Source organism: Xenopus laevis, chromosome 7S (genome assembly GCF_017654675.1).
Source record: "Xenopus laevis strain J_2021 chromosome 7S, Xenopus_laevis_v10.1, whole genome shotgun sequence".
Taxonomy (NCBI): domain Eukaryota; kingdom Metazoa; phylum Chordata; class Amphibia; order Anura; family Pipidae; genus Xenopus; species Xenopus laevis.
Genome location: NC_054384.1, coordinates 38,243,520 through 38,265,304, shown reverse-complemented (window position 1 = coordinate 38,265,304; position 21,785 = coordinate 38,243,520). Strand labels below are relative to the sequence as shown.

The 21,785-nt window shown below is 36.0% G+C and overlaps 2 protein-coding genes across 3 annotated transcripts; both read right to left on the bottom strand.

The window, feature by feature from the left end:
* Positions 1-1,184: 1,184 nt before the first annotated feature.
* Positions 1,185-5,896, bottom strand: LOC121396293. The gene is made up of 6 exons (XM_041571143.1): positions 4,882-5,896; positions 3,875-3,943; positions 3,712-3,783; positions 3,556-3,627; positions 3,391-3,462; positions 1,185-2,238 (listed from the first exon to the last, which is right to left on the bottom strand). The coding sequence occupies exons 1-6, from the start codon at positions 5,198-5,200 to the stop codon at positions 2,018-2,020; spliced, it is 825 nt and encodes a 274-aa protein (XP_041427077.1). The 5' UTR covers positions 5,201-5,896; the 3' UTR covers positions 1,185-2,017.
* A 10,219-nt stretch (positions 5,897-16,115) lies between these two features.
* Positions 16,116-21,084, bottom strand: LOC121396292 (putative nuclease HARBI1). 2 transcript variants are annotated; one of them, XM_041571142.1, is made up of 4 exons: positions 20,659-21,084; positions 18,983-19,107; positions 17,237-17,972; positions 16,116-16,510 (listed from the first exon to the last, which is right to left on the bottom strand). In XM_041571142.1, the coding sequence occupies exons 3-4, from the start codon at positions 17,967-17,969 to the stop codon at positions 16,146-16,148; spliced, it is 1,098 nt and encodes a 365-aa protein (XP_041427076.1). In that variant the 5' UTR covers positions 17,970-17,972; positions 18,983-19,107; positions 20,659-21,084; the 3' UTR covers positions 16,116-16,145. The 2 variants fall into 2 exon arrangements, with proteins under 2 accessions (XP_041427076.1, XP_041427075.1); XM_041571141.1 differs by lacking the exon at positions 20,659-21,084 and having other exon boundaries at positions 18,983-19,383.
* Positions 21,085-21,785: the final 701 nt, after the last annotated feature.

The window sequence follows — 21,785 nt, the reverse complement described above, 5'->3', positions numbered from 1 at the left end:
ACCTCTTTTCCTTGTGTATTTGTAATGTTTGTTTTTTTTGTTTTTATTAAAAATGTATAACTTACTGTGTGGTATTCTGTCTAGATTTTGTCCATGCATTGTCATTAACACACGTTACTTAGAACTGACAGGGTATAATAATTAAGATATAACCTTATAAATCTGTGTAGCAAAAACAAATCTAATTGTGATGTGGTAAACTGATAAATTAATCAAAATGTTTCGACTGTTGTACCTTTGGTTTACTTAAGTATTCGCATTTATAGGACCAGTCATTTATAGGTGTGAGCTGAATATGTGCTATTTTTTTAAGATAATCTTACCTTTATGCAGCCTAATTGACGGCAAAGGCTGAACATTACCATGTCAAATTTGACCATATATATGTAATTTTATATATAAATAACTGACATCTATTTAACAGGAGAAAATGAAACACAAAACAACTTGCAAAGGAAGAAACTTGTATTTTGCAAAATACCATTAACATTATTAATGTTTGTTTATCATTTACTCTTTATAAATAACATTCACAATATTTTTTAGAATGGTTTACTTAAACATAGAAAACTTTTTACATCAACCAGGTTGGTTTAATGATTTTAATTTGAGGTGCTTAATTAGAATGAAGCACTTGCTGTATGTTCAATTGTACATCATGATAAAATTTGAAAGCAAATAATGAATGATTTAGCGTGCAGTGTTCTGTGTCTTCTACAAGTACTTTTGAAGAACACCAGTGTGCTATATGTATCAAATGCACCCTTCTCATTGTGGGGCAGATTCATCAAAGAGTGAAGTCAGTAGTGAAGTTCCGCCACTAGAATGAAATTCCGCCAATCTCCATTCATTTCTATGGGATTTTTAAAGGCGTATTCATCAAAGAGTGAACTTTCACTTCACCCATTGATAAATAAGCCTTTCAAAATCCCATAGAAATGAATTGAGAGTGGCGGAATTTCACTCTAGTGCTGGTACTTCACTCTTTAGTGAATTTGCCCATCAGAGTCAGTTGGAGCAAGGAAGAATTGTACAAACATTAGAAATAACATCAGACACCTTTGCTATGCCTTGTTCAGATGGACGAGCTGAATTGTAATGATTGTATGTTCTATTGAACACCATGCTTAAAATTTAAAGAAACAATAATCGTGCAGTGTACAAAACGTCTTGTAGAAGTCACAGAAGAACACCAGTGTGCTATATCAAATGGACGCTTCTCATTCAGAGTCAGTTGGAGCAAGGAAGAATTGTACAAACATTAGAAATAACATCAGACACCTTTGCTATGCCTTGTTCAGATGGACGAGCTGAATTGTAATGATTGTATGTTCTATTGAACACCATGCTTAAAATTTAAAGAAACAATAATCGTGCAGTGTACAAAACTTCTTGTAGAAGTCACAGAAGAACACCAGTGTGCTATATCAAATGGACGCTTCTCATTCAGAGTCAGTTGGAGCAAGGAAGAATTGTACAAACATTAGAAATAACATCAGACACCTTTGCTATGCCTTGTTCAGATGGACGAGCTGAATTGTAATGATTGTATGTTCTATTGAACACCATGCTTAAAATTTAAAGAAACACTAATCGTGCAGTTTTCTGTGACTTCTACAAGTACTTTTGAAGAACACCAGTGTGCTATATCAAATGGACGCTTCTCATTCAGAGTCAGTTGGAGCAAGGAAGAATTGTACAAACATTAGAAATAACATCAGACACCTTTGCTATGCCTTGTTCAGATGGACGAGCTGAATTGTAATGATTGTATGTTCTATTGAACACCATGCTTAAAATTTAAAGAAACAATAATCGTGCAGTGTACAAAACTTCTTGTAGAAGTCACAGAAGAACACCAGTGTGCTATATGTATCAAATCTTAAATATCAAAAAGGTTTCTCTTATAAATCAACTCGCTCATGATATGTTAAAAGAATATCATGATGCTTATAAAAATATCAAATACAATTAACAAATAAGGATTATTTAGAATACTCGTAAACAGATCTCAGATTTAAGTACTGTTAGAAACTTGAACACATTCATTATCTGATATTTCCTCAGTATTGAAAAGATGTTTTGCAATACGTAGAAGTAACAACTTAATAAATTTGACATCTTGTTTCAATTCAACAATTTCTTCTGAAGGATAACTGAACAAATCAATAGAGCACTGGGATGCAGCATCATCACGTTCTAGTTTGTTGCAAGTTTCCATAAGCTCTTCTGAAAAATCTAAAAAGAAAAGAAAATTGTAATTCCATTTTAGATTCACTACATAACAGACAATGTATCAAAAGCAACATAAAGATTATTAAACTATATCTCAATGTTTAATCTTTTGTTGTGGTTAGTTATTATTAGGGATGTAGTAAAGCTCCGAAAATATGTTCGCCAACACGTTTTGCGAACTTCCACCGAAAATGCGAACGTTCGCGAACTTCGATCAAACGCTAAAATCGTTCTAATTGAACGATTTGAACAAATTTAGGCATTCGATTGAAGGAAAAACATTCAATCTTTACCTGTCTAAGTAAAAAGTCAAAGGATTTTTAAAGGGGAAGTACTTCAACCATTGAATGGTCGAAGGTTTTTTTTTTATTCTAATTGAGCGTCAACCCAAAAACTCCGCAAACATTCGGCAGTCGCAAACAGTCGATGTTTGCACAAATTAGTTTGCCAATGAACACTTCGCTACATCCCTAGTTATTATAACTAATGCAATTGTGAAAAACACCTTTTGCAGTTGTGTTTAAAAAAGTCCAATGGGGATAAACCATAATCTATCTGCACTACATTCATAGAAGGTTCCGGCTTGTTTTGTTCAGGGTTTTCCATTCTAATAGCTACAAGTAGAGAATGATTTCATTAGACAATAGTATGCAATCTATATTCTGTTTGAAAAAGCAATGGCTGACCTCGCTTTTGATTTCATTACATTTTTGTTTTAATAAAAATTGCTTATCATGTGTGTAGTTGCAAGATTAACTTTTTGTTTTTTTAAAAATAAAAGTAGTAGTTTGGAGTGTGCATATAATTGTATACTGCTGTAATGGTCTCTTATAGACACTATATAACTAGGATGTCTTAGAAAGTGTTGTCAATGTTAGGACATATGTTTAAAGAAAGCATTTCTATATTAAAGCCTACAATTTATTGTAAAAATGCTATATTTTTATACTACTCAGGAGATGTGTTTGCATACTAGGAACATTATTTTGCCTTGAATAATACTTTATTAAAAAGATGACTTTGATTATATGTAACCTTTTTCCATTATGACTAATTTACGGATAAGAAACATAATACAAAATTTAATTTAGTTAAGTTAATTATAACTAGTGTTTTAACACATTTGTAACAGTGCTTACGAGTAAAATATCTTACTTTGAAAATTGCCAATGTCAGATGTGGGTTCAGCAGTTTTTGAAGTGGCATGCTTGGTTTGTGAAGAATAATCTGTATGTCAAATCACATAAAAAATATATTTTAAAACATTTTACACACCTAATAATTTTCACACAAAGTTATCAAATGCATTAAATATCTTACTATGATGATCCTCGATGTTTGAAGAAGTGGGTGTGCCAGATGAAGGGTCTTGCATGGTTTGTATGGAAGAATCTGTATGGCAATTTAGACAAAATGTATAACATATTTCCTAAAGAAATTTGATAGAAGGCTTAAAACAGGCATGAAATATCTTACTTAGAGAAACTTCGATGTCTGCAGATGCAGGTTGACCTTTTGTTGCAACAGGTTTTGTTTGTGAAGAAGAATCTGTATGGAAGAACATATTATAAAACTAATACATTATTTTGCTTAAACAAAATTTATGATGTAATGTTTATAATGGAATGCTTTTTCTTACTTTGACATGGTTTGTCTGAAGAAGGGTGTTTGTTCGTTTTTGTCCTGTCATGGTTGGTTTGTTTAGATTCTATTGGAAAAAAAACAGAACATTTGTCTATTTTGCTGCAAAGCAGATTATGTGTGCATTTGTAAGACAAAAAAAAAAAACATAAAAATAAAAAATAAAAACTAAAGTTAAGGTGCAACTAAAAGTCAGTTTAAAAATAAAAAACACTCTAGATTAGTATTACTATAAAAAGTGCTTAAATGTAAACTTAAAGGACACCAAAGTAACACCAAAATATGATAATTACTTAGTTTTTTAAATTTGATTCTGGTGGGGGTGGTACTAAAAAGTGCTGTGTTTGTATTAGATTAGTTTTAGTAGGACATTGCAAAACTTGAGCCTTTTTAGCAAATGTACAGATAATTGCACACATCGAAATTTGACATCACAATATGACAATCACCGTCATAATACAAAAAATGCATGACACAATACCACAAACGAAAAACAGAACAACATCAAACGACACAAAACGAAAATTACAAACGACAAATGCACTGACCAATACAAGACAACCAGTCACAACCGACTATTGCACGACATAAAGCGAAAATCCATTACAAACGTCAATTACACAAACGACAATTACACGACATCAAACGATAATCAATTGCAAACGACAAATGCACGGCACATACGACAATCAAACAATCACGAACGACAATTGCACGACATCAAACGACCATTACCCTGATCAATACGACAAACGAGACAACCAATCACGAACACAAATTTTGAAAAAAGAAATTTATACGTAGATTAATACGACAATCACCAATCCATTAACAAACGACAATAAAATATAATCGAACTATGCACAATGTCATCATTAATCAACTGAAAATGTAACCGGCAAAAACATGATTTTTGAAAACTTTTTTTAAACAATAACCATTAAAGTATTTAAAATTTGTAATGATTTCAAAATGTGTATCTGATTAACAATATTAAATACTTACTTTTTCTTATTGTTTCACGAATTTTTTTAAGTTGATTCTTTTCTCTGCACTTCAGATCTGACCACCTTTTCTGCAGCTGTCTGATGTCTCTATCCACTCCATATTGCTTCTTTAAAATCCTTGCAATCTTTTGCATAATGGTCTTCTTATAAAAAGGTGGTTTCTTAGCTATTGTCCGCCAATCTTCATATTTGTATTTGTCAAGAAGTCTCACCATCGTCGCCATCTCACGATGAGACATGGCGGATGCTCTCTCTGTCGTCTTTCCAAATGCAGCGTGCTTTTCCATCCTTGCGCGCATGAAAAGCGGAAATGACATCACAGTGAGTTGGGCGTGGTATTTATAAAGGCCACCGTCACGACACTTTTATTCGTCTAAACGCCGAATATAACGAATTTTGTAGGCGCATTAAATTCGCTTAAAGGTAAAGTTATGGGTAACAGTTAAAACAAGAAGGATACAGTTATTTAAGGAACTTGCAAAAAATCCCACAGACAAAATAGTCTGGTTTACAAACATTTGAAAAGTTTAAATCAGGTGATAACAAGCAGCTCCTTTCGGGGTTTGTTAAAAATGCATTTTTTCAAATTTATTTTACAATAGAGGCCAGTATTAATTAAATTGGGATAAAGCTTCATTTTTATCGGCCAGGCCGGTAAAATACCGGTCATGTGGCAACCCTACCAGTAAGTGCTGTGAGAGGTAATACGCACATAACAATGGTATTGCTAGCCTTCCTCTGACCTGGACCAATGCTAGGGTTGCCCGGCCTAGATAGGGAAAAACCTGCTGGGGCTGGGTCAGTAATACACATTTATGGGAAATGTAGCTGCCAGTGATTTGTAATACCATCTATAAAATCTCTTGGCCGCCAAGGAAAACTTACATTTCCTTTGCCTTGGACAATGTGGACCCACCATTTATTTGACACAACACTGTAGCTTGTCTTTTTTGTTGTTGCACGCCACACTGTCCCTCCCCTTTTTGTGTTAAGTCCCGCCCCTTAAGTACCACCCCCACCACTGGCCGGTAATTTTATCTTTAAAATGTGGCAACTGGCTATAGGATCGGGTACAGAGGGTGGATCTTAATGGTACATTCTTTACTTGGAGTAAGGTTCTTAGTGGAGTCCCTGAGGCTCTGTATTAGACCATCTGATTAAATAGATAATATTATATTTAGGCAGGTAAAAATACAATTAATTGTGTACTTACATAGTTACATAGTTAAATTGGGTTGAAAAACGACAAAGTCCATCAAGTTCAACCCCTTCAAATGAAAACCCAACATCCATACACACACCCCTCCCCCCTTTCACATAAATTTTATATACCCATAATTATACTAACTATAGAGTTTAGTATTACAATAGCCTTTGATAGTATGTCTGTCCAAAAATCATCCAAGCCATTCTTAAATGCATTAACTGAATCAGCCATCACAACTTCACACGGCAGTGCATTCCACAACCTCACTGTCCTGACTGTGAAGAACCCCCTACGTTGCTTTAAATGAGAGTTCTTTTCTTCTAGTCTAAAGAGGTGGCCTCTGGTACGGTGATCCACTTTATGGGTAAAAAGGTCCCCTGCCATTTGTCTATAATGTCCTCTAATGTACTTGTAAAGTCTAATCATGTCCCCACGCAAGCGCCTTTTTTCCAGAGAAAACAACCCCAACCTTGACAGTCTACCCTCATAATTTAAGTCGTCCATCCCTCTAACAAATTTAGTTGCACGTCTCTGCACTCTCTCCAGCTCATTTATATCCCTCTTAAGGACTGGAGTCCAAAACTGCCCCCATACTCCAGATGAGGCCTCACCAGGGACCTATAAAGAGGCATAATTATGTTTTCATCCCTTGAGTTAATGCCCTTTTTTATACAAAACAGAACTTTATTTGCTTTAGTTGCCACAGAATGACACTGGCCAGAATTAGACAACTTGTTATCTACAAAACCACCTAGATCTTTCTCATTTAAGGAAACTCCCAACACACTGCCATTTAGTATATAACTTGCATTTAAATTATTTTTGCCAAAGTTCATAACCTGCATTTATCTACATTGAACTTCATTTTCCAGTTTGCAGCCCAGTTTTCCAGTTTAGACAAATCACTGTGCAAAGTGGCAGCGTCCTGCATGGAACCTATAGTTCTGCACAAACTTGCTTACTTGATGGACTTGTGTCTTATTACAACCTAACTTCCCATACTGCCATGCTGACATGTGGGTAGGAAGTGAATTGCTTGTACTACGCATTCTTACAGAGACATTAACAGTTTAATTGTTAGTTCAAAATCAGATTAGAAGTATCGATCATGAATATTATACTTAATATCTATCTATTGTTTAAAATCTAACAATTAATTAAGAGTAGAATATTCTGGTATATTGTTGTGCTCTTGCACTACGTCCTCACTATACTTGACAAAGGGGCGTGTCCCAGAAACGTTGCACTGCACTAATAAATTTGCAAGGGCTTGCCCTGTTGAACTAAATGCCTGTGTGCCGGTGAATTTCTACATACTCTTGGCAACATGCAACAATGTAAATAAATAATAAGCTATGTTTATATATTTATATAATTAAAGTACTTGTATTAAAGTGAACACAGCTGTTTTCATAATTGTATTTTGTTTTTTTTTTTAAATTGTAGTTTAAAAAATTAGACAAGAATGTCAAAAAAACACGAAAAAAAAGAATATCTTTGTCAGAGACATGCACTTTTAAAGAGAAAACAGGAAATGCCTAATACACCATCAGTTCTAAAAAAACAAATCTTAAACTACACTGAGGATTTATATACTATAAATCTAGATGACCTAGCTAATATATCGGCAGATGATACAAACTTATCAGAAACAGAAGGCAAAGCCGAAAACTCCATAATCAACAGAAGCAGAACAAAAGCTAAAGAAGTGATGCCTACATCACAATGTGACCAATTGACCAGTGAAGAAGTGGGTAAAAAAATTTCAACAAACAAAAAACAAGAAAATTTTCATTTGAAGAACTTGTTGTCTTGACAGAAGAGGTAAACAATAAAATAAAGTTTTTTCTGTCTCCATTAACACTAGTATGTACTAAATGTTTCTTGTGGAAACTGTGTTTATGAACTCTATAGCATTCTAATTTTATGTGAATATCGCTTATTTCAAAAACACACCATTTTGAGTAAAATTTGCATTTTTATAAATATACACTGTGTATGAAATAGAAAATGTTTCAAACACACTTAGTTACAAATTCAATGAATAAGGGTGGCATATGTAAATGTATTAAAGAACAGAACAAAACACAACTTAAAGGACAAGGAAAGGGAAATATATAAAATCCCATTTCCACTTTCTTTAATGAAAAAGAAACCTATCTCAAAGATACTTTAATTAACAAATGTGTACCATTTTTATAAGAAACCTGACTGTATGCAGTGAAATTCTCCCTTCATTTACTGCTATGGATAGGAATTGTCAGACCGTCCCTAACTGCTCTGCAGGGAAACAATCATACTTATGAACAGCAGGGGGAGCCCCGCCTTACTTCCCAGCCATTCAGATCTCAAGCAGCTTTGTTTATGACGATCCCTAGGCATCCCAGACCACACTGAGCATGTGCAGTGTCAATGTCAGACAAAGATGTATAACAAAGTTTCAAGATGGTGACCCCCTGTGGCCAACTTTGAAAGCATAAATCATTTGTTTGATTAGGCTTGTGGTGCAGTAAGTTCATGTTTATGTTTAGTAAACAAAATACAACATTTCTAGCATTATTCTATTTTAGACTTTCCTTGTCCTTTAATGCCAGGAGTCAGTCAGCATCTTCAAGGGAAGCTACTGTACATATGACATAACTCTTCATAGAGGTTGTAATTGATCATTAGCAGCAGCATAGATTCAAAAGTATGTATGATTCAAAATGTATGAACCATATAGACCCTCTCAAGTTATTAGATGCTTAACTTCCTACTAACCTATGGGGAAAAGGGAAACAAAGTGAGCTCGAAATAATAAAAAATAATAGTTTATAAATAAGCAACCATAAAGGGCTAAGAGCATCAGAATGTATATCTGTTTACTTTATACAGTTTTTAAGTATGCAAGAAATCCTAAAATAATACAGCTTCCTACATACTACAAAAATTATTCCTTGTTTTCTATCTTCTAGGTTAAAAAAATTACAAATTTCTTTTTGGGGAAAAATCAAAAAGAACATCTCTCAATATGAAAACTAACATATGGAAATCTATACTAACTAAAATTAATGCTGTAGGCATTAGCGAAAGAAATTTAAAAGATCTGAAGAAACGCTGGTATGACCTCCGCAGGAATCTGAAAACAAAATTAAATGCCAAAACAAACACAAATCAGTTGAATGAAACAGAACCTGAACTTAATAGATTTGAAAGAAATGTGAAAGATACTTTTCATCCACATCTTCTACATGGAATAGTCGATGTAGACAGTGGTCATTCAAAACCAAGCACATCCAAAGGTATTATAAAATTTTCATTTGTGTGTTCTTTTGCTTGAAGTTGTAACGATAGCTTAATATGAAAAAAATGTGGATAGACACATGAAATTAACAACACATATCTGTAACAACCTAAGTCACCAACACATACAGAATAGTCCAATCAAACTTGTCTGTAATTAAAGTCCTGTGACATCAAGTGGAATAACACAGGAAATATCTATTTTTAAATTAAGTAAAATGCATTTAACAATTAAAAAATTACTTAGTTAGAAATGATCGTTTCAAAGCATCTTGTGTATAGAGAAACAAGCTACATGCATTACTCCATTGGGATTTAGGCCCATTACAGTATGGTGACACAATCAAATTCGGGGAGATTAGTCGGACCAGCAAATTATCACCTCTTGTTTGGGGGGACAATTTCCCCTGAACTGCCTTCCCACTGCCTTCCTCTTGCAAAAAGAATAATAGCATGGGGGAAGGCACACGTGGTGCTTCACGTTGCCAGAATTTTCCTCACGTGTGTATAGAATTATTCTCTATCACCTTTATTTTAACTAGACTATCATAGAAGATGAATTGAAGAATCTCTGCCCCACATGTTTTTTTCAGTAGCTCATCACCTTTAGCTCTGCAACAACTCTATTAATCTTTAGACTCTTCTGTTCAAAATGTTGTAATAAACACCAACGTGCTAATTTACTTACCTTACGTACTGTCAGGGAGCCGGGAGCCCCCTCTGGGGAGTAGTCCGGATCTAGGAGGAAGCCCCTCTGGAGGGATCAGGGTCGCGGTATCCAGGGGGTCAGGCAAAGAATATCCAAGTCCAGGCACAGGTCAATAGGCAGGCAGATTACTAGCAAAGTCCAAAAGTCCAGGCAAAGGGGTCAAAGGCAAGGGAAACAGGCAAAATTACAAACAGGAGATGATTCAGAAACCAAGGAAACAATGGCAAACGATTCCTATTTTCAGGCGCCATCTTTGCGCCTCAGGCGTCCTTTTAAGCTTGAATATGGCGTCTGTAGACACGTGGCGGCCATGGGCGCCGCCATCTTGGATTCGCCGGCGGCGGCGGGAGCGACACTTACCTTCTAAGCTAATTTACTTACCTTTCAAGTTGCACTAGCGTTGGCTTCTCTACACTTCGTCAAGCTTAAATTCAGTAGGGCTGCAGAAATTTATGAAAATCCAAAAATCCAATCAGTGGTCAGAAGTTATGCTAGCAACTGCAAATTAGCATACAGTAGCAACGTAAAGTAGAATAGATGTATTTGTAGCAGCAAATACATTACACTACACAAGCCCAGGAAACATGAATTAAATAACATAGCATAGAGTATTTATTTTGCCACAAAAATGTGTCCATTGCATAGGTTATGTACATTATTTTCTTAATATGGGTAATTCTTATTCTATGATTGACAAACCTTTTTTAATCTCCTTCAGATACATATAACATAGATCTACAAGATTCCGATCAAGAGAGCACATTATTGGAACAGAATATGCCATCTCCAGAACCTCATGAAATGAATTTACCAATATCTGAATCTGAATATGAAGAAGACGAGCCTACTTCTCAAAACAAGTCACCAAACTTTGAACAGTTGGAAGTCAATTTCCTTCAAAATATGGAAAAATTCCAACAAGAATATTTTCCATTCACATTAAACATTGCAAACACTATTGAGCAGAGTATTTCTACTCTCACAAAAGCAGTACAACAATTGCACAACACATTAGATACCAGACTAAGCAACATTGAGCAATTGTTAGAGCAACAAATAATTAATGCAAATTCAAAACAGAGTTCATCCTCAAACATTTCAGATGCAACACACACTTTACAGACTTTTCCACACACTAGTAATATGTCAAAAACTTCCAAAAAAATATATGTCCCCCCTTCAAAAAAACAACCCACAAAAAATGAAGCACAAGAAACATTTGAAATGTTAGCAACAGATTCAGTGAGACATGCCCATCATGATGACATCACTTGCACCAAAACTACTGCATCGATTCAATTTCCAAAATCAATTCTTGAGATTAAGCAAGAATTTCTAAATGAGTTGGATTAAAATTTAAAGCACCGGTGCATCTCTTCAAACAGTAGTGGAGATATGCAATATTATACAATATTTGTTTATTTTTGAAAATGCTTATTGAGTAAACAGTTATTTAGATGACTATAAAAACATATTTCATGTTACTTAAACATATTCAACAACAAAACATATTGGTGTATCAGTTTTTCTATATTTGTCCCTAAAGAGCAGTGTATTCATTTACATGTCATACCCACAGCATTTAGTACTTCTTTGAGTATACACTAACGTTTACATTGCAGCAGCAGTGTATCTGTCAACAGTTTTTCCCTTATGATGGTGTGTTTTTAATTATTATTTTAGGATAATTTTTTTTTAACTTTATCTAAGGACCTCTAGGTCCTCATCCATCTATACGTCCCTTACCATATAAAATTATATATTTATCTATTAAATGTTCTTAGATCTTGCCGATGGATCCCCATCCTATTGAACCCGTGACTAAGCAATATTCTGAAGTAAAAGGAGTTGTGGTGCAACAATAGCATGCAAAATGTTATTGGGGTAAGTGCTATGATTGGGCACTAAGTGGACTGTGAGCAAAAATTGAGGCTAAGTTTGGCAGTACACCTAGTTTTAATGAAACTAAAAAGTGCCTCCAAGCCTGGATATCAAAATAAGCACCTTCTATGAGGCCACTGAGAGCAACATCCAAGGGGTTGCAGAGCAACATTTTGCTTACAAGCTTCTGGTTGGTGATCATTGCTGTAGGCCAGTGATCCCCAACCAGTAGCTTGTGAGCAACATGTTGCTCTCCAACCCCTTGGATGTTGCTCTCAGTGGCCTCATAGATGGTGCTTATTTTTGAATTTTAGACTTGCAAGCATGTTTTAATTGCATAAAAACTAAGTATAGTGTCAGGTAGAGCCTCTTGTAGGCTGGCAGTCCACATAGCGGCTACCAAATTGCCAATCACAGCCCTTATTTGGCACCCCAATAGACTTTTTTATGCTTGTGTTGCTCCACAACTAATTTTACATTTGAATGTGGCTCACGGGTAAAAAAAAAAGGTTGGAGACCCCTGCTCTAGCCTATAGCTCCTTCCCTTTTGACGTCCAAAGTGCATTTCTTTTGGATTTTTGTGGTATACATGTGCTCACCTCTAAGATAAATCTTCTGCATGGTTCATTAATATACACTTATGTTCCATTGGTGTAAGAATAACACTTTTCACACAAATTAGCTGTGTGAGCACTTTCCAGAACAAGTGTATTACAGGACACTCCCATACCATATGCAATAACTCAGCTGGATTGTATTTACATCTGGGGCAGAAAGGGCTAATACATTTTGTATAACCATTCAGGTTGGCCTACTGTACATGCTATGTGTCAGGGAGCCAGGAGCTCCCTCTGGGGAGTTTGTCGGGAACTAGGAGGAAGCCCTCTGGAGGGATCAGGATCGCGGTTTCCAGGGAATAAGCAGAGCATATCAAAGTCCAGGCACAGGTCAAATAGGCAGGCAGAATAATAGCAAAGTGCTAAGTCCAGCCAATAGTCAATAATCAGGGAATCAAGCAGGATATAGACAGGGAAAAACACAGGAGATCAGGAACAGGAACCCAGGATACAGGCAATGTGATCCTATTTTCGGGCGCCATCTAGGCGCCTCAGACGTCCTTTTAAAGGGGATTTTTGGTGCCCTTGCACCGCCGTCATCACGTCCACGACCGTCGCGCTACATCTGCGTCCGTCGCGCTGTGTTGGCGTCTTTGCGCCTGCGCCCAGGCGTCTTTGTGCCGGCGCCGCTACCCACATGGTGGCCATGGCCGCCGCCATTTCCCAAATCCCAAATTTTGCCCCCAAATATGTACCTGTGCCCTCAGCAGCCAAGAGGGAGGTGGGGGGTGCTTAGGCCTGCAGTAGGAATCACGGGGAAGAGGGGGTTGAAAAGGAGGTTTATGAAATTGAAAAACTATAAAAGGCCAAGTAAACCAAGGATTAAAAAAAAAATCCCCTTAAAAGAGCGCCCCCCCCCCCATGATTGCGCCCTAGGCGGCCGCCTACTCTGCCTACCCCTAGTTCCGGCCCTGATCAGAGGTGTCTAAACTTTTTGCAACGAGGGCCAGATTTGATATTGTGGAAATGTGTGGGGGTCAACCATTTAGCCCGGCATTCTTTGAACCATTTACATCATTTAACTTGTTTAATTAAGAAATAGCATAGCCGAAATAATTGGGCACATTAGTGAAATGATGTGCCACTTGGATCTATACTGCTACCTGTGTGCTGAAGGTGTTAGCAATAGACACGTACTGGCATGGAGTGACGCACTGATCTTGCATACTTCTTTAGCACTGAAGGTGTCAATAGAAGTACAGAAATGCCAGTACAGTAAAGTAAAGAAGTGTGCTAGAGCAGTGCATCTCTACGTTCCAGTAGGTGACTATTGCTAACACCTTCAGCACACAGGCAGCAGTATAGACCCTGCTACCTCTACGTGATTCCTGATTGAACTGTACTGGGGGGGCCACATTATTCTTAATTCCATGATGGAGGCTGAGGGCCAGAGTAAATTTGATAAAGGGGAAAAATTGGCCCCTGGGCTGCACTTTGGACATGCCTGCTTTACATCTTAAAGTAAAAATTAGTGTAGATTTGGCAATCCATCAATGTTGGACATACAGGAGCAACAGCACAGTCGGGTAAAGCCAGAACAGTAATGTTGCAAATTTGGATAAATTATAGTTCCGTCTGCCATGCTCATACTATGCCTTTCATCAGGGGAGTCACAAACAATAATTAGTAAGTACATAGATGGTACTTTAAAGTGGGGCAGAAGCCCCTTATCTTTCTTTAGTCAGATGTAACATTTTATGGACAGAGCCTTTTCACAGACATATATTATGTCTCCATGATTCCACAGGGCAAAATTGGTAAATGGCAACGTGGGTAACACTAGTGAAAATTCCCAAGTGTGTATTTAGTAATAGTTGCTGGCGTAAATCTGTAGCAAAGTAGGCACTACCCAATGCCAGCCATAACTGGACTAATAATGTTATCTTTTGCAATACCTGTTGTACCAGACTTTAGTTTGCTAGCTCAGATCTGCAGAAGTGCAATACAGTTGATAGGAGTTTGAAAAATTGAAAGTGAAAATAAGAGTTAGTGAAAATAAAGTTGGACATTTTTGTACGTCCCAAAAAAACTTGCATGTTTTAAATTTTCATGGGTGATATGTTAAAATGATAGAAAATATTCTCTAGGGTACCCTCATTCCCCATAAAATTTATAACATAAACAATACTATAAAGTTGGTACTTGTGTACGACAATATAAGACCTCTATTTTATTTAATTAACTTTCCCTGGCTTTGTGTAGTGTAATGTAATTGCTGCAGCATATATTTCCTTTGTAGTTTTGACTGTACAACGTATATTAATTCAACATTGCTGGCTTAACGTTGGACTGCTTATCGTAAAATCATTAGTGCAACTTCACAAGCATTTAGTAACCTGTGCGCAGGAATCTTCAGAAATTTATGTTGTCGCAGCGAATATAAGTATGGCAAAGTGTTACGGATGTGAGCGAGTCCAGCACAGGCGGATCGTCAGAGGTAATTAAATTAGCCTCCATGTTCCTAAGTGCTTATTGTTACATGCAGCATTTGGTTTATATCATATATTATAAATAGAGTATACAGTGAGTGTGTTCACATAAACCAAATGTAAAAAAAATATACTTACATGGCTAATGTAAAAGTTACATTTTTAATGTCAATTTAACTATATATATTTACAATTGAAGACCATGTAATTAACATAAAAGAATATAAAAAATATACCACCATGCTCAATAAGTTAAATATCATTTTAATATGCATTACTATTTACTCCAATTTCAATGTGAAAAATAACAGTGGTATGTCTTTTAATTTCAATACAAATCTGAATAGTGGGATGTTTTATAAACAAAGAATTTTAGTGACACAATATTCTGTTGCATGAAATTAAAACAAATGTGTAAATCTGGTTGTGCAAACATTTGTGGAAAATTAAATTTTTTGCAAATGTCCATCACGCTACCCCACCTGAATATCGTAATAAATCTTAGAAATGATTTGAAGGAGGCTGTACACGGCTCGCCAGCCGACAAAATTTTACTGAACAGAAGAGATTTTGTATGGACAAATGAATAAAGAATACCGCCATACAGGCTATATGAGGTGTGTATAGGCTGTTACATTTCAAACAGGAGCTCAACTATTTCAGTTCTATTCAGCGCTTCTTCAATTTGCATCTGAACCAATCTGCAAACTAGGGCCAACATTTGTCTAGCAATCATGCATTGATTTGAATAAGAAACTGGAATCTAAACAGGAGAGGCCTGAATAGCAACATTCACAAAACAAAGAAGCATTAACAATAAATTTGTAGCTTTACAGAGCATTTGTTTTTTAGAAGGGGGACAGTGACGCCCATTGGAATGCTGTCAAAAGAAGAGTTAGAAGAAAATGGCATATAAATGACATATAACTCTAAATTAAATTAAATAATGAAAAACAATTGAAAAGTTCCTTTCAATTAGCCTTTCTATAACATAAGTAAATTTACTGTAAAGGAGAACCACCCTTTTAAGATTGTTTTGTAAGCTTTTCATATGAATACATTTAACAAGATATCAACAATAAGAATATAAACAAGTTTTACAAAAAAAATGTAACCTCCCAAAGTCAAGTGAATCAATCAAAAAAATCGTTGAATCAAATCGTTCCTTGTGATAATTGCTTCATTCTGGTCAACATGCATTTGAAGGTCAGTGTTTTCTTCACATGCTGGTTGGATTTCACATACATCATTTTGGACCCTTTGTATAATGATATTATGTAAAACAACACACGCTACAACAATGTAGCACACCTTTTCAGGCGAGTACAGTAGTGACCCCCCAGTGATGTCCAAACAACGGAATTTGCTCTTTAAGATTCCAAATGCTCTTTCAATTATACATCTTGTTGTAGCATGGACTCGGTTGTAGTTTTTTTCTTTTGCATTCTTAGGCCGCCACACTGGCGTCATCAGCCAAGTTTTTAACGGATATCCACAATCTCCTGTAAAGAACACAAACAAAATAATCAAATTCAAGTAGCTACTGCATAAAAAATAGTAAGGTAAATGAAGAAATAAATTACATATTGCAAGGCTATCAAATGAGCCACAGTACAAAGCAGCTAAGCTTAAGGCTCATCACTAATTATTCACCAGAAAATGAGGTTGGTCTATAATATAAGCTAATGCTACAGGGCACTTTGTTAAAAAATTATACTAGTTACACTTGTTTCTGTGCTGCCCTGTAGTAATTATGTGTATTAATTACTAATCAGCCTTATATTTTGACATTTCTATTTATGTGTACTGTATATTTTGAGTGGGTCCCGAAGCTCAGTAAGTGACAGCAGCACAGAGCATGTGCAGTGAATCAGCAGAAAAGAAGATGGGGAGCTACTGGGGCATCTTTGGAGACACAGATCTTCACTGCTAAAGGGCTGTGGTTGTGTACAGTGTTGGTACCTACTTCTTTAGTTTGGCTTTATCTGTTAAATTTATTTTAAATTATTATATTTACATATATAAAGCATACAGTTACAGAGAAAACCTGTGAAACAGAATGCTACAATTAAAATTTCAATGACACACGTTAAGTAATAGTTTACATATATGTTTTTGAAGACAATGCTAATACTGATATTTTAAACATTTTAACCATAAATGAAATTTTTCACAAATGTTTAAACAGTGATCAGTTTCATGTGTTAAAGAAATTAAATTTTTTTTACCTAATAGCCACGAATCTTTGAATTCGCCCTGTTGAAAACGTTCAGACAAAGATGAATTTGACAAGATATACGAATCGTGAGAAGAGCCTGGGAATTTAGCAACTATATCCACAAATTTTAGATTAAAGGAACACACAAGCTGGACATTAATGCTGTGGGAGCTCTTCCGATTTCTGTAAATGTGCTCCAGGTCAGCAGGTGGGCATAGTGTAATGTGTGTACAATCTATAATTCCCACAATGTTAGGAAATCCGCCAATCTCATAAAATTTTCCTTTAACTGTATTCAAATAACTGCTGTCAGAAGGAAAGTAGACATACGATTTATAAACTAACATAATTGCTTTCAAAACTTCATCCAATGAGCGGCTGCAAGAGCTTTGAGACACACCGCCAATCACTGCTATGCAACTTTGAAAGTCACCTTTTGCAAAAAAATTTAATGCCAACAGCAAACGTACAAGGCCAGGGATGGCGTGAGATCTTTTAGTTGGCTTGCACAAATTCACTTTCAGCACATCATACAGCGATAGAATCTCCACAGTGTTTAGCCTGTATCGATCCTTAATCTCAGTGTCCGTTAGGTCCACCAGCGTCACTCGGTCACGAAACATTTTTATCTTCTGGCATTTGCGCCTTTTAACTTGCTTTCCATTATTAAAAGGCTTATCGACTTTTTCCATTCTTTTCTTTCTTAAATGGAAGAAAAACAGTGAGGGAAATATAATTTCCATAATCTAAAAAGAAAAGAAAAACTTTTATTACAACAATGAAACATTCAAAACAGTGGTAGGCCAGGCCACCTAGACACCCTAGCCAACCCATCCATCCTTAACACATTCATTACTGCACATACATACATGGTAGTGAATTACATGTGCAATAATAGCATTCACATGAAAGCCTAGTGCAATGTCCAGTCTAGGGGTTGGCATAACAGGTTCCTCCTCAGCACCATCCTATATCTGTGTCCTAGGCAGCTAAATATCTGCAGCTATATATCTGCCATAATTCAAAGTGCATATAAATGCATACAAAACATATTTAGTTTGGTAATTTTGCCATGGGATCTAACTGTTACTTTTGTTATAAACAGGGCATTCCTACATCAGTGGCCAACTTCAAATTCCCATGCTCAGCCTCCTGTGTAGCTGTCTCTCATCTTTGACCTCAGTGTCAGATCATGCTCTAATTACCCCCACCAGTAGCAATCACAATAAAAATTAAGAGTTAAGTGACCTGTATAATAGCACTTGGCCCACTGGCTTGTGATTTTATATGTATTTGAAAAACAGGGTATGAAGCACAACATCCATTGGCATTGCCTTAAAACATTTCATTCAGCAGAAAATTATTACACAAGCTTTCAGGGGAACAACCCCTTCCTCAGGTCAAAACACGGTTTCTTCCACACACCACTTACCATCGGTGTGCTTCATACCCTGCTTTTCAAAGACTGAACAATTTGGCTGACTTGAGGGCAGCTGAGGATTGGATGCACCCAGAGCGAAGTAAGTCAAGTGTGGAAGAAACCGTGTTTTGTGATTTTATATGGTCACATAACTCCTAAGTGAATAAATGTAAAGAACAGACAGAGAACTAAAGCAATCAGATGGGAGACTTTATATTGAGGAACTTAGGGTAAACCTGTAAATAACAGAACCCTGTCTTAAAGTGAGAATGAAGTAATGCCATATTTAATGAAAACAACACAACAGGTGCTTCTAGAAAATATAAATATACTAGCCTGTGATGAAAAGAATCTGCAGGCAAAAACAGAGTCCAGTAAACAGGCCAAAGGTCGGGTCAGGCAGCAGGCAACAGTGTCCAGAAACAAGCCAAGGTCAAAACCAGGAAATCTAAATAGAAAATCTAGAATAGACAGGAGCACAAAGAAACAGTGAATACATACATAGGAATGTAAGTCAATTGCAAGCATTCTACAGTGGCTAAACTGGAGAGTGCACAATTTTAGAAATGCACACCAAAGCATTCTAATCCCACATGATCCTGACAGTATAACAACATTTTTATAGCCCCCCCTAGGCCCCCAACTCATATTGGCTCCATTCCCTAATCCAGTGATCCCCAACCAGTAGCTCATGAACAACATGTTGCTCTCCAACCCCTTGGATGTTGCTCCCAGTGGCCTCAAAGCAGGCGATTATTTTTGAATTCCAGGCTTGGTGGCAAGTTTTGGTTGTTTAAAAACCATGTGTCCTGCCAAACAGAGTCTCAATGTAGGTTGACAATCCACATAGGGCCTTCCAAATGGCCAATCACAGCCCTTATTTGGCACCCTGAGAACATGTTTAATGCTGATTTTAATGATTTTTGATTTTGATTTTAATTTTTACTTCTGAATGTTGCTCTCAGCTTCAAAAGGTTGGGGATCCCTGGGCCTAACCACTAAAGCCCCACCCAAGATCTGGCCCTGTTCATTGATGGTTATGGCACCCATAAGTAAAATAAAATGTTTATTTCACAAACTCCCATAAAAATTGATTTGTGAAAAAAAAATGTGCCAGACATTCCCTCTTACAAGTTAAAAAGGATATTGGCCAGAGAATTATTTAAAAAAATACATTAGTGACAAGAGGTTTAATAAATTAAAAAAATACACTGATTGATGTACAGTAGAACTAAACTTAAATTCAGAAGTTGGGGACTATAGTAGATATGGCACGGCTTTGGTGTTCTCATTGGCGGACCAGCTATTTTGACAAGTACAGATCAGCTAAGCCTCTCCCTGTGCCCTCTCTGATAGTGAGATTTCTGAAAAATTATATCTTTATAAATGTAAGTATTGTTTAAATGATGCTCTATGCATATTAAAGAAGCTAGTATTTCCAACATAAATACATTTTTAACACAAGGATAAAAACTGGACTTGGAACTAGTAATTACTGTATATAACAGTGTAACAAAATGTAAACTACATCTTTAATAGCCTCAAATTATGTCTGTATATTATCATACAATTTAAACTGTAAGCTCTATGGGGTAATGTCCTCAAGCATTTTGTCTGATTGACACTGAGCACTTAATCTATATTGTAATTATATATTATATTTATCTCACTTGTTTTTTTAAAGTGCACTTATTGTTACTTATGAATGATACTTTTTTAGTTACTTATTAGTTACTTACTATTGTTGCTTTTTATATATATATATATTTATATATATATATATATATATATATATATATATCAGTGTAACTATTTACTTTTTAATGTTACTTATTACAGTGTCCTTTTCTTTATTACTTATAAATGTATTGGTTTGCTGTACTGAGCTTTTTACTGAAGGAGTGCAATACAATTAGAAATATACATATAAATAAAACAAAAGAAGAAAGATTTAGAAATATATATATGTATTTAAAAAAGAAATGTAATAGAAAACAAATGATAAAACTTACTTTAAATATATATAGAATAACCTCAGGAACAATATCTTCGGAAAAACGAAATCTCCTCAGGATTAAGCAGCTTCCTCTGAGTGACAGAACTCATCTACAACGTGACGTGAAGCTATTCTGCAGTTGTCGTGCTAGGAAATGTTCTTTCGGGTACACGACATATTTATTCGTTCTAACGACATTATTTTAATCAGTTGTACAGTGATTGCGCCTTTTTTCTTGAATTTGACGTAACTACGACAATTTAACTAAACCGTCGTTCCACCGACAAAATATATACGACATTTTATAAAAATGCCGGACTTACGAGAGATTCAAAGACAGTGACATCTCCCTTTGTGAATTTGACGTACATACGACATTTTACAAATTTGTCGACCGCCACTTCTGGGTTACTTTTTTTACCGACACTTTTGTGAATTCCCCCCAATGTGGTTGTATTGTAATTTACATTGTAAGCAAGCCTATTTGCTATGTTCCAACAATCCCAATTCCCAATCACATTTCCTCATTATATTATATGCATTTGGCCTCAGAGTGGCTCACATAAAACACAGTTTTCCCTTGGATAAAGCGTAGGATACATTTTAGCTTTATAGGTCTCAATAAGCAATAAAGCAGTCCTATGTATTAAAATATATAAGCAAACCCAATTTATGTAGTTGCAGTAGTGCAGTTTTGCCCCTAATAAGGTTTTAACCAGTGAGTGACCATGCAGAGAACTGTATCTTGGCACAGAGGAATATAACTGGATATAAAGCAATGTATCAGGGCACAGAGTAATGTTACTGGTTAAAGGTTGTCTTGACTGGTTGCCTAATAATGTAACAATGCAAAAATCAATGTAGCATGGTGCTAAGCTGCATAAAGTGGAACATCTGCTGTTACTACATAGAGGCTACTACAAAATATGGAATAGTGGTGCCTTATTCTACCAACATAGACTGATGATGCACCTCTTCCCCACTTTGCAGGTAAAGTTAATGTTTACCGCATTACATTACTGTAGGGGACAATGGTGTCAATTTTCCCTGCTATCCTCTGATGAGCTGAGGGTGATATGATATATTCTTGTCTTATTTGACAGACAGGGTCAGACCCGGTTGCTGCTCCAACCTCCTTCTCCT

Bases quoted from the DNA above. Each gene is read 5' to 3' on its own strand.
- LOC121396293 (XM_041571143.1), bottom strand. From the start codon at position 5,200: ATGTCATTTCCGCTTTTCATGCGCGCAAGGATGGAAAAGCACGCTGCA. The intron at 3,784-3,874 runs GTAAGAAAAAGC...TCTTCCATACAG, and splicing joins TTCAGACAAACCATGTCAAA to ATTCTTCTTCACAAACAAAA. The intron at 3,628-3,711 runs GTAAGATATTTC...ATTGCCATACAG, and splicing joins AGACATCGAAGTTTCTCTAA to ATTCTTCCATACAAACCATG.
- LOC121396292 (XM_041571141.1), bottom strand. From the start codon at position 19,348: ATGTTGTTCATGAGCTACTGGTTGGGGATCACTGGATTAGGGAATGGA. The intron at 17,973-18,982 runs GCTAGTATATTT...TTTTCTTTTTAG, and splicing joins GCAGATTCTTTTCATCACAG to ATTATGGAAATTATATTTCC. The intron at 16,511-17,236 runs GTAAAAAAAATT...TGTTCTTTACAG, and splicing joins CAAAGATTCGTGGCTATTAG to GAGATTGTGGATATCCGTTA.